This window comes from Heliangelus exortis, chromosome 3 (genome assembly GCF_036169615.1).
Source record: "Heliangelus exortis chromosome 3, bHelExo1.hap1, whole genome shotgun sequence".
Taxonomy (NCBI): Eukaryota; Metazoa; Chordata; class Aves; order Apodiformes; family Trochilidae; genus Heliangelus; species Heliangelus exortis.
This window is the reverse complement of record NC_092424.1, coordinates 17,866,770-17,882,689: the sequence shown is the minus strand read 5'-3', so window position 1 is coordinate 17,882,689 and position 15,920 is coordinate 17,866,770. Positions and strand designations below refer to the sequence as shown.

The 15,920-nt window shown below is 35.9% G+C and overlaps 1 protein-coding gene across 5 annotated transcripts in view; it reads right to left on the bottom strand.

The window, feature by feature from the left end:
- The window catches only part of SRBD1 (S1 RNA binding domain 1), a 123,168-nt gene that overhangs the window by 72,918 nt on the left and 34,330 nt on the right, over positions 1-15,920 (bottom strand). For all 5 annotated transcript variants that reach the window (XM_071739443.1, XM_071739446.1, XM_071739445.1 and 2 more), the window contains exons 14-15: positions 15,049-15,139; positions 14,098-14,205 (exon numbers count right to left, since the gene is read on the bottom strand). In XM_071739443.1, the coding sequence (XP_071595544.1) occupies positions 14,098-14,205; positions 15,049-15,139 (199 nt within the window). The remainder of the gene's footprint in view (positions 1-14,097; positions 14,206-15,048; positions 15,140-15,920) is intronic.

Genomic DNA, 15,920 nt, shown 5'->3' with positions numbered 1-15,920 from the left:
AATTATCTTTAGACTCAAAAATCCCAAACTACAGTCTTCTTTCCAGTTATCCAAATATGAATTATAGGATAAGATGGCTTTATAGTTTATAGTTTAAGATATCCTTACATATAAATCAAAACGCCAGCTAAATTATTTTATGTTCTATGTTCCACACTACTTTTTTCAAAGTGATTCTCCAGTCATAGGTATATTACACAATACTTAGATATTCAAATCACATGAAATTCTAGCAAAAAAGGTCTTAAGATAGTGTAAAGGTTCATTAACACATTTAATTTCTTTTAAGTCCAATGACAAATATTTTGCAGAAAAAAATCTTGGAATGTAGATCTTTTGAATCCTATTAATCCCATTTCATAATGGCAAAGTCTCTTAGGAACATTTGAGGAGTTGTCAGTCACAGTTACACAATTTTAAACAATGGCACTAATAAAACTGAGATAGTTGACTCATCCTTTCAAACACCCCTGCTGTTTTCACTATCTGATAACACAGTTTGTACCAGGAAGTTCATAACCAGGTTCTTCTTGGAAGAGAAAAAATAAAAGTAAAAAAAATAAAATTCATCAACAGATAAGTTCCACCCAGTACCAAAGCTCTAGAATAAACTACTGATGTCCTTCCCCCTTTCAAAGCCCTGTTCTCTCTCCCCATCTCACATGTTGCTTCAAAATGAGATCAAGTTATTTCAAAGTTTTCCTGAAAATTCATATCTGGGCAGCAGGAAATGAAGGTGTGCTGCAACTCAACTGGAAAGTGCAGATGCTCAAAGTCTATAGCTGCCAATACTGGCACCCTATTCTATGGGCTATGAAAATCAACTCCAAATCAACATCTCTGAATCAGTCACTAGATGCTTATATCTGGATCCTGAAAGAGAAGCTAGCAATGAAGAGTGAAGGATTTGTAATGATCCTTTCAGGTGTTGGCAAGTGTTAGATGCTAGGGAATCATGGTGGTCAAAAGCCACCTCTGGAGATCAGCGAGTCTAAGACACTTGCTCAAAGGATGCTCACCTAAAGCAATATGCTTTCTCTATGCTATGAACAGCCAGGTTTCAAGTATTTCAACAGGTGGAGACTCCAAAACCTACTACATTATTAACAGGAATACTTCAATCCTCTGTAGCTAAGAACTGAGGATTTGATAATACTAAACTGAGGTTTATAATTTATCGGCAATGAAAAACTAAGCACCACTTACACATATCAGAAAAGTATATATCAGCTTCCTGGAAAAGTGTCTGAGAAACAAACTGAGATCAAGGAAGTTAAAATTCTGTTTTCAAACAGGACTGCACTGAAAACTCACTACACAATCCTAACTTTCTCCAAATGCTATAAGCAGAAAGAAAACGTGAAAGCGTTTGGAAATAAAGTGAATGGAAATGTGTGCCCTGCAGATTCCTGCAGTAACAGAGTAGACCCACTTAATTTCAAGTGTCTGATGTTAAACTGGTAAGATTATTCTTGTAGCTGACAACTAACAGCTGTTACCTAAATAGTGAAAAAATAAATTAAAAAAAGATTTGGAGATGAGGGACATAGAGGAAGAGACAATACAATATGAAACCAGTAACTGTCCAGATGAGAACAAGAGGTTATCTAATAGAGACACAGCAGAGCCTGGAGGCACTTGGGCTCATGCAAACAACCCCTCCAGGGGGTTATGGAGAACATATGCCAGGGTGGGATACGCAGCACCCTTTAATATGGCAGAGCATCTTCTACCCTCAGGCACCCACTCAGCTCTGCTGGCTAGTGCAGAAGGTGGCAGAGCCAAGCCTTGTCCTCAGCCTGCCGCTGGTAGACAGGCCAGTTCTATCACTGCCATCAGCATCTCCTCAGCCCTGAGCCAGAGCAGCATGGAGATCACATCCATCTGAACATCAATATTGCCACGTGTAACAACAGGACCAGGATAAGCATGGGACCATCCCAGAGCTTTTACCAGGCAGGCTGTTATGAGGCTGAGAGCATTTCTTACATCCACTGCAGAGATACGGTAGCAAGCTCCTCCTCCACCATTAGTTCCAGAATGTGGCAGAAATATTAAATATCTCACCCTCAGAGGAAGGATAGGATTCCAAATCCAAGCATAAACAAAAGTTTAATTAATTGAGATCCAAATTTTATTAATGAAGTAAAGATGGAGATTTCAATATTAAGGGTCTAATTGCCACCTTCCTACACTTTCTTCGCTTGCTACTAACATATGCAATTGTAGAAAGGAAAATCTAATCCTAAAAAAACTACATTATTATTTCTAAAATACTAATTCAAAAGTTATTTTCCAAAGTTAGCCAAGTACAGGTTTGTTCTGAATTCTGTTTGAGAAATTGAAATATTTTACTAGAAAAACACAGAAATCATGGAAAGTAATGGGTTGGAAGGCACCCCAAAAGATCGAGTCCAACCCTCATGCCAGAGCAGGGTCACCTACAGGAGGTCATACAGGAGCACATTCAGGCAGTTTTTTAATGTCTCCAGAAAAGAAGATTCCACAACCACCCCGGGCAGCCTATTGCAGGGCTCTGTCACCCTCACAGTGAAAAAGTTTTTCCTTATACCTACACAGAACCTCCTATGCTCAAGCTTGTACCCATTGCCCCCTGTCGTATCACTGAACATAACTGAAAAGAACCTGGCTCTGTCCTCCTGGCATTCACCCTTAATGTAAAGGGTGAGTTTATAAACAATATACATAAAATATTAAAATTACTACTACCACAAACTGACACATTCTGGATTTGAGTTTATCAAACCCTGAGAACCAGAACACACATATTTCTCAAGCCCCAAGTCATAACTTCCTCTGAAGTTCTTAAGGCTCATATCACCACCATCATCAGAAGCACCAGGTTATATAAGGAAGTTAAGTTACACCATTTGATTACAGCAACTGTGGCATGGTAAAGAAGAAACCCTGAAGTACTATTTTGTCATTAGATCCAATGGAAACTAGCTTAAAAATGTTTTATAGATAAGGAGTCAATGTAAACCATACTGACATATTCCATTAAAATTTTGAAATGAAACCTGCTTTAATCATTAAAGCTTTAATTTGTACTGAGAGCAAAAGGTCGTATTTCAGATGATCCAAAGCCAATTTGCATAAAAGTTCACTGTACTAATTATAAATTTTAGTTTATCACAATTTATTAACTACACATTATTTTGGTAATAATTTTTTTACTAAAGTGCAATCAACTTTGCACTTTCCTCATTGCACAATAAAATACATTTACACAAACCATTATCATCAATATTTAAACTGTATCTTTACTTTATGAAGACCTAGAAGAAATTCCCTACAGGCCATAAATCTGCTTTGAATTAGATACCACCAGTTTTTTTTTTTTCTTCTTGCTTAGCATCAGAATAAACCCTTTATTCCAGATCCTGTCTTGCTCAGAAAACATCACTCCTGGTCATGTCGGAAGTTGAGTAACCTACAACCTACCGTAACCACTTTAACAAAAAGAAGCCAGTAAAACAAAAAATAATTTCCCCTCATTTCCTTCTCTGCTAACAATGATCAGGAGCACGGCTGTTCTAGCAAGTGGTCTCCTCCAGAACAGCCAAGAGGTCATTAGGCACTTTCCCTATGGAGAGAGCTACAATGGAGGAGGCACCAGGCAGCTGTGGACAGGCAGACAGAAGAGACAGCAGGGTGAGGTACAGCCAGCTGGGCCAACAGCAGTAAGGGAAAACAGCAGGAATAGAGAAAAATTACAGCCCTCAGCGTTCCTTTAAAAGGAATTAAGCATTCCTTCAGGTCTTTTTCATTGTTGCTATTGTTGGCTAAAGAAATGGGATCTATTAAAAGGATACTATATAATGATTTCAAAATTATTTCGTTTTAAAACATTCAAATTGACAATGTCTCTTTCTATTTACTTTTATAGCAAAAGATTACAGTTAACATTTCCTTCAGCACAGAGATAATCACTGAGAAGTAACACAGGAAAATCTAGTTTGATTTACTTAAAAATGACAAAGTAACTTCTAGAAAATAACTTTTAATTGAAAAAAAATGACAAAGTAACTTCGAGCTGTGATTTTACACTATGAAGAAAAATAGACGAGGAAAAAGTAATAAATGCATCACTGATTTTACTGAAAGCCCACTTCCAAAGTATATTTGCAGTACAATATTGTAACCCTGATGAGAGACTCACCCATGGAAGATGCATGCCTAAACTCTTTCCCTGAAACATTTATGTCAAATTCAAATGTCAGAATGTATTTTATCCAAATGTTAGTTCTAGTTCAACCCAATAAAAGAACTGAACAGGCAGTAGGCATGTTGCCTTAGCTGCCAAAACTGTTTAACAAAATATAAAAATTAATTAGATTTGAGAAAGAAGTTTTATGTGAAAAGACAATTTAATATTAGCAATAACTATAACTGCATATAGATGGACATCTCCCCACCTTCAAGTTTTTTATTTAGGAAGCTCCACAGACAACTGAGCTGTTTGAATAATATTTGCTGTTGCATAAAACAATCTGATACAAATAGAAACTGTGATATTACTTGCAGTTGCAAACAGATTAAAATGAAAACAATATTTCTCTGCAAGCAAAAAATTTGCTTTCAGAAGTGCTGGCTGTTTGAAGGAAAGGAAAATAAGTAAAGTACAGAGCTGCTAGATGATGATATTTACAACTGTAAGTGAAGCCTCCAAAGCAACACATCTCCTCAAAATTAAAAGGAATGGGAAAAGCAGCAACACTTGCTCCTCCCTGTGCTCACCTGCCCACTGTTCCCAGTCGCTGCTGCTAGGAGGGCTTGGTACTGAAGAAGGTGCTTCATGTAGCCTGTGGTTTGTGCTTCTCACAGAATCACAGAAAGTCAGGGGTTGGAAGGGACCTTGAAAGATCATTGAGTCCAACCCCCCAGCCAGAGCAGGGTCACCTACAGCAGGGTCACATTCAGATGTACCCTTTCTCACCTCCCTATGACCCACCATGACAAATGGATCATTTCTCCTTCTCTCTACCTACTCATCATTGACAAGACTGCTGGGATCCAGTTATAGCAAGGAAGTATCCTAAGTATCCTCAATAGGCACCTTCAGTTACAACCATCTGACACTGCAGTCACGAAAATCTAATCCCTTTTCAAGCTGAAATAACCTACTTAAAGGCCCTTTGAGGCACACAGCACGTCCATACTCTGCCTCTCATGCTCTGAAAACATTAGAAGTATGCTGAAGCATCTCCTGTTGCTCTGGCTTCATTCAGTGACATTCACAAAGCTCTTAAGACTGCCATACACTTTCATGATTACAAAAGTTGAATGAGTCTAGGCAAGAACAGCCCTCAGTTTCAGTATCACACAATTACTCCAAGAGAGGGTGCAACATGGGTAGTGCTCATTCCTGAGCTGCAAACAGCCTCTGAGAACCAATAGCCTGAAATCAAGAATAGAAGTGAAAGTTTTATGCAATTGAGGAGAAAAAAAAAACTTTATCATTATTGATGTTTCAAGAATAAAGAACATTTCCTCATTAATGACAGCATTTGTGCATACAATCACTCTCACTCCTTCATTTTCTTAAACATTTCTAATTATTTAGACATATTTGCAACCCATATATACACTCTCTAACAGACATCTAGGATGAAGAATTTCATCCCAAAAGTAACTCTCTGCCAGCTAAAAGCCACTGAATTCAGCTATCTGATGTAGAGTGTTAGACTGCCTAATGTAATCTAACCTACACTTCTGCTATCAGCATCAATGATAACAGCACAATTTAAGACCAAATAAATAAATAAATCTTTATATCACATCTCACAACTACAAAGGAAGCCCAGAAAAAGCTGAAATGCAGAACACCAAATGTGGTTTAACAAAGGAATAGGTATGAAGTTTGGCAGAATCTCGACTTAAGTAAAAACATATAACTGGCAACCTCACAAAAATGGAAAAATGCTTACTTCTCCTACAGAATGTCTACTTGAAGACAAAATACTACCTGAATATACAACCAGGTCAGACTGTGCAATAACCCTCCATCTCGGTACCTCACAAATCAGAGGGTACATCTTATATTTATGTAATTTTAATCTGGATGCTCTCAGTATTAAATCACACTATCTTTGGATGCTTCCACTTAAATTAAATCCTTACTAGATTCCACAAGGAATTCCTGCTCCTGGAGCTTTTTTACATAGTGAAGAGCCTAAGTGTATTTTTCCAGTCTTTGCTAGTGAAAATTTACCAACTGCCACAGCTACTTCCTTACGAAGTCACTTATAACACACATTTCTTTCTGATGTCTCTTCAGTACGAACAGGGTAACAGAGTAATATCCCAAATACTATAAGCATTACTTATTTTTAAAAGGCAATTTTGACACAAATCATAAATTAACATTTTAATGGTTTAAATCTACATTCACTTCCCAGTATCAAAGATTTTATTAGCATGGCAATACCACATGAGTGTGAAGCTGTGCTACTTCATCCCAGGCAAGAATAAAGGCTACCAGTACAAAATGCACAGACAGGAGTAATAAGAACCACACTAAATTTCTGTAATCAAAGCTCTGCAAATACAACTAAGAGGGATCATTTCCTACACACAGGTGCACCTATTTTAAATACAAAGTTTCCAAGTCTACGTTATGTAATTTTCTATTTCAAACCCAGTGGGGTTTTCAACCTGCAGTTCACAGAGTGAGACCAAAATTTTCACAAAGAGCATGGAAAAAAACAGCCCAAGGTCAGTAGGCTTACGGTCTCTTCAGTGAATTCTACACTACCACCACCTAGAGAAGAGGGTGTGTTAAAATGGTGTCTTATGTTATGTTCAATACACTAAAAAAGATCTCCCTGGAAATCTATCTTTGAAATTAAAACAAACAAACAAACAAAAAAACCACAAAAAGCCAAGCTCTTAATCTGATATCTATTTTACTGCAATATACAATCTCTTCCAACTGATTATCTTCTAGAAAAAAATTAGGTTAAAAAATTGTGTTTTAACTGAATATAGCAAAGATTTGCAAGGAAACAGCCTGTGTACAAATTACTGCTCGGTAGGGAACATAAAACTGAAAATAGAGAAGTCATTTTGCAATCCTAAATATAAAAAAAAATCTCCTTCTCTGGTAAAACACAAAGGGAGGGAAGAGGAATTATTGTGATAAATTTCTCACACATCATCTGATTCACAAGAGTGTATCTGAGATCAGTATATTTCCAATTAAAGAGCATGCAAAGTTACTCTTGTACATGTTGTCACATACTTAATAACTTTTCATCCTAAAATCTTCCCTACTTCTACAGAATTTATTTTGTTTGTTTAATACCCTTTAAGGCCATCAATAGATTTACATATTGAGAATGCATAACAAGGGAAAGTTGCACGAATAAGTTTCTTCTCTTCACTAAGACTGCTTTCCAATAGATTGCCCTGGACATCTACTTCCTGACCCACCACCTTCATGTTAGTAAATTCCAGACTCCACATACACCTTACTCCTTTTCTGAACTTTAAGGAATTCACAGTCACTTTAACTACAATGATATACTCACAAGTAGCTAAAAAACTTATTTCTTTGAAATTGAATTCAAAGATGGTATTCCATAATTATGTCAAGTGTTTCACCCACAAAATTTATTTTTAAAAGTTTCAGTGTCATCTCCTATTTCACCTGTCCCACTATCTTCAATGCTAACCCATTTCTTTTCCCCCCCTCTGAAATACATGGCAAGAGATGGTACAGGTTTCTATAGTAAACTTGTAGAATAAGGAACACAGACAGAGCAAATCAGAATCTTTGCTTTCTTGGACTGCTTTAAAATTACTTCTGAATATACTACAGGTTCATCTCAGCATAGATACCAGTCTCTGAATACACCAGGAATAAACATCAGATACTACCTGAAATGGGGACGCACTACCTGAAATGGGGAAGTGAGGTTCCACTTTATGGGTCTGTCTCTTGTAAATATACAAAAAAAAATATTTTTCTATTTGAAGCATGCATGATCATGGAGTTCTTACTCAGCTGTAATAAACTAATCACAACTGAAATTAACTTTTAAGTAAGGAAAGGAAGAGAAGACAGCTTGCCTGGAAATCACTACCATAATTTAAAATGTTTTCATTGAGTATGTCTCTTCACCACATTTTAAACCTGTTTGTTCCTGAAATTCTTTCTTCACTGCTTAGGACTTCTCATAACTCCACTTGAGCTTGAAAGAGATGAAAGCAGAACAAAGGTTCTTCAAATGCATGTGCATTGCTTCGACCAAATATGTATTCTTGTTGCCAAAACTTTCCAAACTACTTTCTACCTTCTGTATCAGACATCTAATGACCTAAGGTGGGTAGGTGTGCATCCATAAATGTGTCATCAATAGAGTTATATACCTTAAAAGACAAAAAAACAACAGCTTAAAGAAAACATAATCAAAAAGAAATAGGAATAAAGTTTCCCATATCCCTACCCCTCTTTGTACTCTCAACAGACTTGAAACAACTGCATTAATGCAGCAAGCAATAGCTTGTAAAAGGATGCAAACCAGCTGAAACATTTGACAGACAGTGTTAAATACCAGAGGATTCATATCAACCACTTTATTTGAAAAGGTGCTTTGATGTTGGCTATCTTTCATGTACCTCTTTCATGGCACATTAATAAGGAAAACTGAGATGGGGTAAATTAAGTCCCAAGGTCATATCTAGAGTTACAGCACTGTGGGTACCTGATGAAATACGGATTAATGCTGCATGAGCACTGAATAAATAAAACCACTTCTGTTAACCACTCAAACAAGTTTTACAAGTAGTTCTGAACTTTATTCGGCAACGAGACTTCAGACATCTTAATCCCCCCACACTGCTTTGAAACCTAATTATCATAATGTGAACCCGAATGTTAGGTCCCTTTCAAACTGCGAGTGCTATGAAGCAGAAAAGTAATGGGAATTAAGCTAGTGTAACATTAGAAATGTAGAAGCATGGAACTTGAAAGTGGCATTTGTTAAAGCTGAGAGAGCATAATGTAGATATTCAACAACATAAAACACATTTAAATTGAAAAGGATATTTAAAGCATGTGCAGACACCTATAAAATACAAGCGGACCTAAAATCCTGTAGAACAAACATTTCTAAATCAATTTCTTGCCACCAAAGCCCAACTTCAAAAGGTATTAAACAGTCCTATTCTACCTTACATTTCCAAGTGCTCTAAAGAAGACAATTTAAACATTAAGGAAAGCCAATGAGAATTTTACAAGACATTACAGACTTTCCCCTATTTGTCACAGTACAGAAGTGTTTGAACTTAAACAGCGGTATATTATTAATTATGTTGTTAATAAAGTCTCAAGTGCAAGAAAAGATTTTGCTGAAAGTGTCAGAAAAGGATTCTGTATCAAGTTTAAAACCAAATATAAGAGAAATTAAATACCAAGCCAACTAAACAAACAGTAACAAATATACACTTTCCTGGTTGCATTCTTAAATGCTTGTTGAAAATTATTAACATTCATGATACCCAAACTTGCTTTTCTAAATATAGAGCTGAGTATTTATTCTGAGTATAATAATTTATTCTGAGCATAATATAACACGCTCGCAAAAAAAGACCATAAGCATATTTATATTGTGACAATGAAACCACTGAAGTTGAAAGGAAAAGAATGATTTTTTTTTGTCCAAATATGATTGTCAAGCTGTTCATGTTGTCCTGCTCTAGCATAGTTCATATTATCCTATTCAGCTTTCATTTTCAAGATTCCTACAAGCAACAGCAATCAAAGAAAACCAACTGTAGTGACTGAAACACAGAATGAGATTCCTGAAATATTTTTTCAAGATTTTCATTTAATCCAGAAAGGCCAATGGAATCCTAAAAGTTCATCATCAGCCATGTTAATACTGAACACACTGTTGTTTCATTTATATTGTTGGTCCTGTTAAAACAAATACACTTGCCTAAACCAGAACATCTGTTTTGGTTATAATACAATGTAACTTTGGCAAGAATAGCACACAATAGCACTAACATAAATAATCAGGAATATTTATTGAACCTTGTAACAAAAACTGATTTGTAACAAAAAAACCTGAAGACTAGATATAACTGTCTCTGGGCTCTGGTCCAGATCTAATCTAAGTCAATAAACATAGCTCTAAAGGGGAAACTACATTAAAAAAAAAAAAAAAGCCTGCAGTTATTTAGGTTGGATGGTTGTATCTGCAAAGATGTTAGTTACAAAATAGTGAAAAAATATTTGCTTTAAATCATAAACTGTCAAACTAAATCCAGACAGGTTTTAAAACCACTTGAAAAATGGCACAATGGTGCTGTATACCTCCTTCCCTACTACTGTATGCACTGTATTCACTGATTGGTCTTGCCTTTGGAAAACATCAGAACAACTATACACAGTTTGTACTTGTCATTCCTGAGGATTATTATCTTAATAATAATCAGACTGTTATTTTAAGTGCTTGTTTTTCATATATTTACTAGCACTAAAAACGACAAACCGGTCAACACACAAATACTGTCATGTTTGAGAGAAACTGAAATGAAGAAAATTATTTCTGAAGTCTGTTTTGATACTGATACAACCTAAACATTTTAAGGTGAGAATCAGTTAATTTGATTCTTCTCACACAACTTAAAAAGTTGAAGTAGTGTTGTCCTTTAAGTCTACACTGAAGTTGGATGCTGAAGCCAAGGAATAACTTCATGCACAACTCCAAAATTACTGTTCAGGGCTTCAGTAGTAGAGAGACTAATTCAGCATGGACTGGACATGCAAGCAATCAGTTAACACTTCAGCTGGTTCTTAGCATTAACCCTCTTTGTGTGCATCCCTGTCCAGATTATCTGTGCATGCATCAACTGCACACACCTTCTTTCTAAAATTACAGACTCTATCACTCACTCATTTTCCTGGAGACGCACAATCTAAGTTCCACATGATGAACTGGAGATAAAAATGACCAGATTTTTACTCTTTTTTAATTATTTCTGATCCTATTCTCCACTTTCAACAAAAAAAATTTAGTATTGTGATACAAGCTTTGTTTGCCAAGGCAGCCAAAGTCTGTAGTACCTCTGTATCTGCCACCTTTCTGAATAACAGCTTAAAAAGTTGACTGGGATTTTGGTTTTAAACCACTATAAAGCAATCGAGCCTCATCAGCCAAGACACTTTACATTTGGACACATTTAATGAAAAAAAGATGGAAACAAATGTAATTGGCAGTTCCCTGAAACTTGCACACAGCCATGAACTGATCTATTTTTTGATGGGCAACAATTTCCACTTTTGTGCATCTCAGTGCATCACTGTGAGAAGCTGAATGGATGAGAGATGCTTTTACACTGGATGCAACTGACTCATTCTAGTACAGTTTAACTAGAGGAGGGTTTGTGTTCTCTTCTGGATTTTGTTTGTGGGTTTTTGTTTCTTTCTGTGTGTTTTGTTTTCCTACAGTTCAAACACTAAGCTGATTTGTAAATCCTTTTTCTTAGCTACAAATGCAACCTGCTGAAGCAGATCTTCTTCAAAAACGAATTGTTCCAATATTACTTGAATTGTTTCTTGGAGATTTTAATTGAAAAAGGATTTATAAAGATCACCTGATCCAAAAGCATACCACAGAACTCATTATAGATCTGTACTCAGCCTATGTGCAAGCAAAGTCCTCCTCTCTTTCCCTGTCATGAGGGAATAACATAATCAAGGGAAGATTTTGCAGATGGAAACAGAAGAATGTTTTGTGATCTGAGAGTGCAAGCTCTGGGGGACTTACTTATTTAAAAAAAAGATAATCAGCTGAGCTCATTCTTCCAAGTCATCTTTCTTAGTTCCCCTCACAAGGTACAGCAGTTCTCACAATGTATGCCTTCTGTCACCTACTGCTCAAATGATAATTCTGTACTAATTTGCTCCTCATTTTGCAAGTAGCAATTACATTTTTTTACCTCAGACTGACATAAATTCCAGGCACTTTGCTAGCTTGGCAGAAGTGGGGGGTGGATGTCTGGGCTCATGTTTCTTTTCTGCTACTAAGAAATAGAAAGGAGATGAAGCAGAGTTTTCTGGAGATAGAACACAAGAATATCTTGAAGCATTCAGTGGAATGGCTGGGAAACCCAGCACCAGATAATGCAATGAGATGCACAAAAAACAAGTTTAGCAGAAAGGGAAACACAGGAACCACAGTCTTCAAGAAAACCTCAGCCAAGGCTGTGACAGTCCATCTGCAATTGCAGCTTAGTGGTAAACCCACAAACACACACAAACAGAAGTTTATAAAGTTCAACAGCACCAAATGTCACCTATAGCAAGCAGTAAAAAAAAAAAAAAAAAGACATTACACTGATTTTTATTTTAATATGCAGTACCTCAGTGTTCTGCAAATAATTTCTGAAGGGGTAAGTAGCTCTTCACCATATATGAGCATAAGAAAACCATGAGCATTATAAATATATCCAGAAACCAAAAATGCTTTTGGCTATGGTCATTTTCACTTTCAGGAATTAACAGGGTAGTTTAAACAACAGCATTTATATATTTTTCCTACAAATAGTAGTAGTTTTTTAAAATATGAAACATTAAAAAATTATGTCACTACTACAAAAAAAAACAACCCAGCTTGACAACCTGAGTTCTGCCTTAGTACATTTATCCTAATTCCTATTTCACAAGAGTTTTTATCAGCTCTACTGGCCCAAAAAATGAATATTGATACTCATTCAGCTAATTCTAAAAACCTGAACTATAAACAGGGAGAAAATATTAAAACAAAAGAGTAAAACAGAGTGAGAAAGCCATCCACCACAATATTATACAAATATTTTTTTCTGTGAAAACTAAATAGCTATTTACATATTTTGTAATATAATCAATAAATTAAAAAAGTAAATCACCACTCTTGCAGACAAAGTGCTTATGCCAATATAATGGATTTTTACTCTTTATGAAGAGAACAACAGTGAAATTAAACATCTGCCATAAACGACACAGTATGAAGTGTTTTCCACTCTCTGTAGTTACTAAAAATTCACTGCTTTAAAGATGGATATAAGCTAGAGGATGCCTCATTTTTCGGAATTTTAAGCAGCCTCCATCCATTGCAAGCAATCAGAACCCCCCTATTATATTTTCTGAAAACAAAAGGGTGATTACCACATTTTGTGAAGATTTACTTAGAAATCTTTGAAACAAAGAACAAGTGCAATTAAATGATAGCATATGCTAGCAAGAATAATACATTTGTTGAACATTTATGTAAACTAACTTCCTAATCTATAGAGAAACGGCCCCATTAAATGCATATAGTAGTATAGACAAAGAAAGGCCATAACTTTTTGGAAGACTTATTTAACTAATTTTAGTATGTAAAAACAGTGAAAAGTAAATATTGCTGTTAAAGTCCAGAAAAACATACAATGCAAGGTAAACCACACACACAAAAAAAACCTGTGCATTTAAAAAAAAAAAAAAGTTTGCATGAGAGAAAATAGAGATACAGTACAGTTTCCTTTCAAATCAATTCAAATCAATTTCAAAATCAATTCAAATTTCAAATCAGAATTCAAGAAACTAATGTACAAAATTTGCCATTTAGAAAGGATAAATATTGTCACTACTTTCTGCTAAGTATTAAGCAATATACTTTTTTCCAGGCCATTCAATACTCACAGGATTAGCAAGTATCCCCTACTTAAGTAAGACAACAGAAGCTTTACTTTTTGCATTTAACCCTTATTTACCAAGAAACAGACACACAATGCCAAACACAGGTCTTTGGTTTTCTGGGTTGCTATTCTCACATACTTTGTTACAGTGATAACAGCAACAGAGTGAACCTCAGGAAGAAAAAGTAAAATGCTTCATTGAGTCTCTCCTACTGACTCAGGAGAGCTTCTTTTATGCTCCAAAGAACCACAAGATATTTTGCTTTGGCTAGAAGGATGGGTTAAGCACTACTCAAAAAATAAAGACAAGGCAATAAAAAGAAACACTTAAAAAATTACATTTAAAAGCACTTAAGTTAAAATACGTTGAATAGATGAATAAAGCAGCAAGCAAAGCAATCTTACCAGTAAACAACATCCAGTGGTGCAAAATATTTCTTCATAATTAAGTCAGCAAAGTAAGCTTCTGTTTCTCTGCAGGCCGTGCCATTGCCAATCACAACAGTGCTACAGCTTTGCAAAAGGTAAAAAGATGAACAATTACTCTTCTATTTTAGACTTTTTCACACATAGTATTCAAGGCACAATAATGACCAATACATCTTATTTTATATACCACAAGGCCTGGAGTTAATGAGACCATATTCCTAGTAATACCATGGTGTTTAACAGTTTCAAGAGATGAGTCAAAAATTTCACTCATTTATAATGGAACTGAACAGGGGTAATATCTGCAGGAAAAAAACAAAAATTGTATTTAATATTAAGAAAAAATTAAAATGTTATTTACAGTCCTCAAACTTTTCACCTCATATTTCCTTCTTCTGCTATGAATCATGAAAAAAAGCAGAAGCCCAAGCAACTGAACTTTAATTCCGTAATGAGAACATCACAGTTTGCAACAGCTTGCAAGCTCAGTGCCTCTGATTGCCCCTACCACAGCCCTTCAGTCATCAAACCACCTCATTTAAAGCCAATCTAACTCTCAAAGACAAACTGGACTGTATGCTGTGGCAGTTCAGCAGCTGATTCAGTGGACCAGATGTCTGTCCACAGGGGATCCCAAAACAGTTGGATACAATAACCCTTTAATTATGCTGCCCCCATTTGCAAGTCCATCTGGAGATCTAACTGAGCAGGATTTCCTTTGCTTAATAAAACTCTTCCAAAGACTGAAATGTGGCTTTTGGAGCAGGAAAGGATTGATGATTGTTTAGGGGGTTGTGGGAGGGTATGGAGACTGAGGCTAAACTTATTCCTTAGCTGAATGTTAGTTTTTATTCCTGAAAATAAATGGATTGACAGCATGTTACAGGGATATATATTCAGAGCACAGTGGAAGTTTCTTTAGCATACTTGTACTGTAGCAGAAGCCGCTTTATCTTCTCAGCTTCACGAAATCCTTGACCAGAATGTAAGTAAACAACATCAGTATGGAGTATCTGACCTGGAGCAATGAAAGGCAAAGCCATTTGATAAAAAAAACCCTCAAAGATCTAAAAGATACATCCTGTGGAACTACTGAAGTTATTTTGAGAGTTCACAAAGAAAGCTTCTCAATAAGCCATCTTTCCCTTTTATTTTGGTAAACAAGTAGAAGAAACCTATGGTGGGCAGATGACTAAAATGCTTTGGCTGCCAAAGCAAAATGAGTGGATACATTTCCTAGTTCCCTGGGACATATCTATACAGCAAATAATGAGCATTTAGTCATATTAGGCAAATACAGTGTGTACTATATTGTCAGAGAAAAACTAAAAGTCACTGCAAAAGATTTATTGCTCTAGTACATTTACAGATCCAGTAAAGAGAGATTAAAATTAGGAATGCAGTCTCTGGAACTGAAACCCAGTGAAACTGAAGCTCTACAACTCCAATGCCAGCTCTGGTCATCATCCCATCCATCACCTCTGTAAATAACTTGTAATGATAGTTTATGGTGCAATACAAGTTAATAATCATTTACCTTATCTTTATTGCCATTTTAACACGTCAAGAAAGCATCCTTCCTTACAGTCTCTCTAGGTGGATATTTTCTCAGGCAAAAAGGAAAATAAACCATTTTCATGTGAGTTTAATGGGGTACATATCCCCAGATCAGACTAGGATGAATTAGGGAGGTTCTGCTCTATATCTATCTAAAAACTGAAGTAAAAGTTCTGCAAATACAATATTTCTGACTTCTCACAGTAACACACGTAATACTAAACAAAAACAGCTGATAAAGT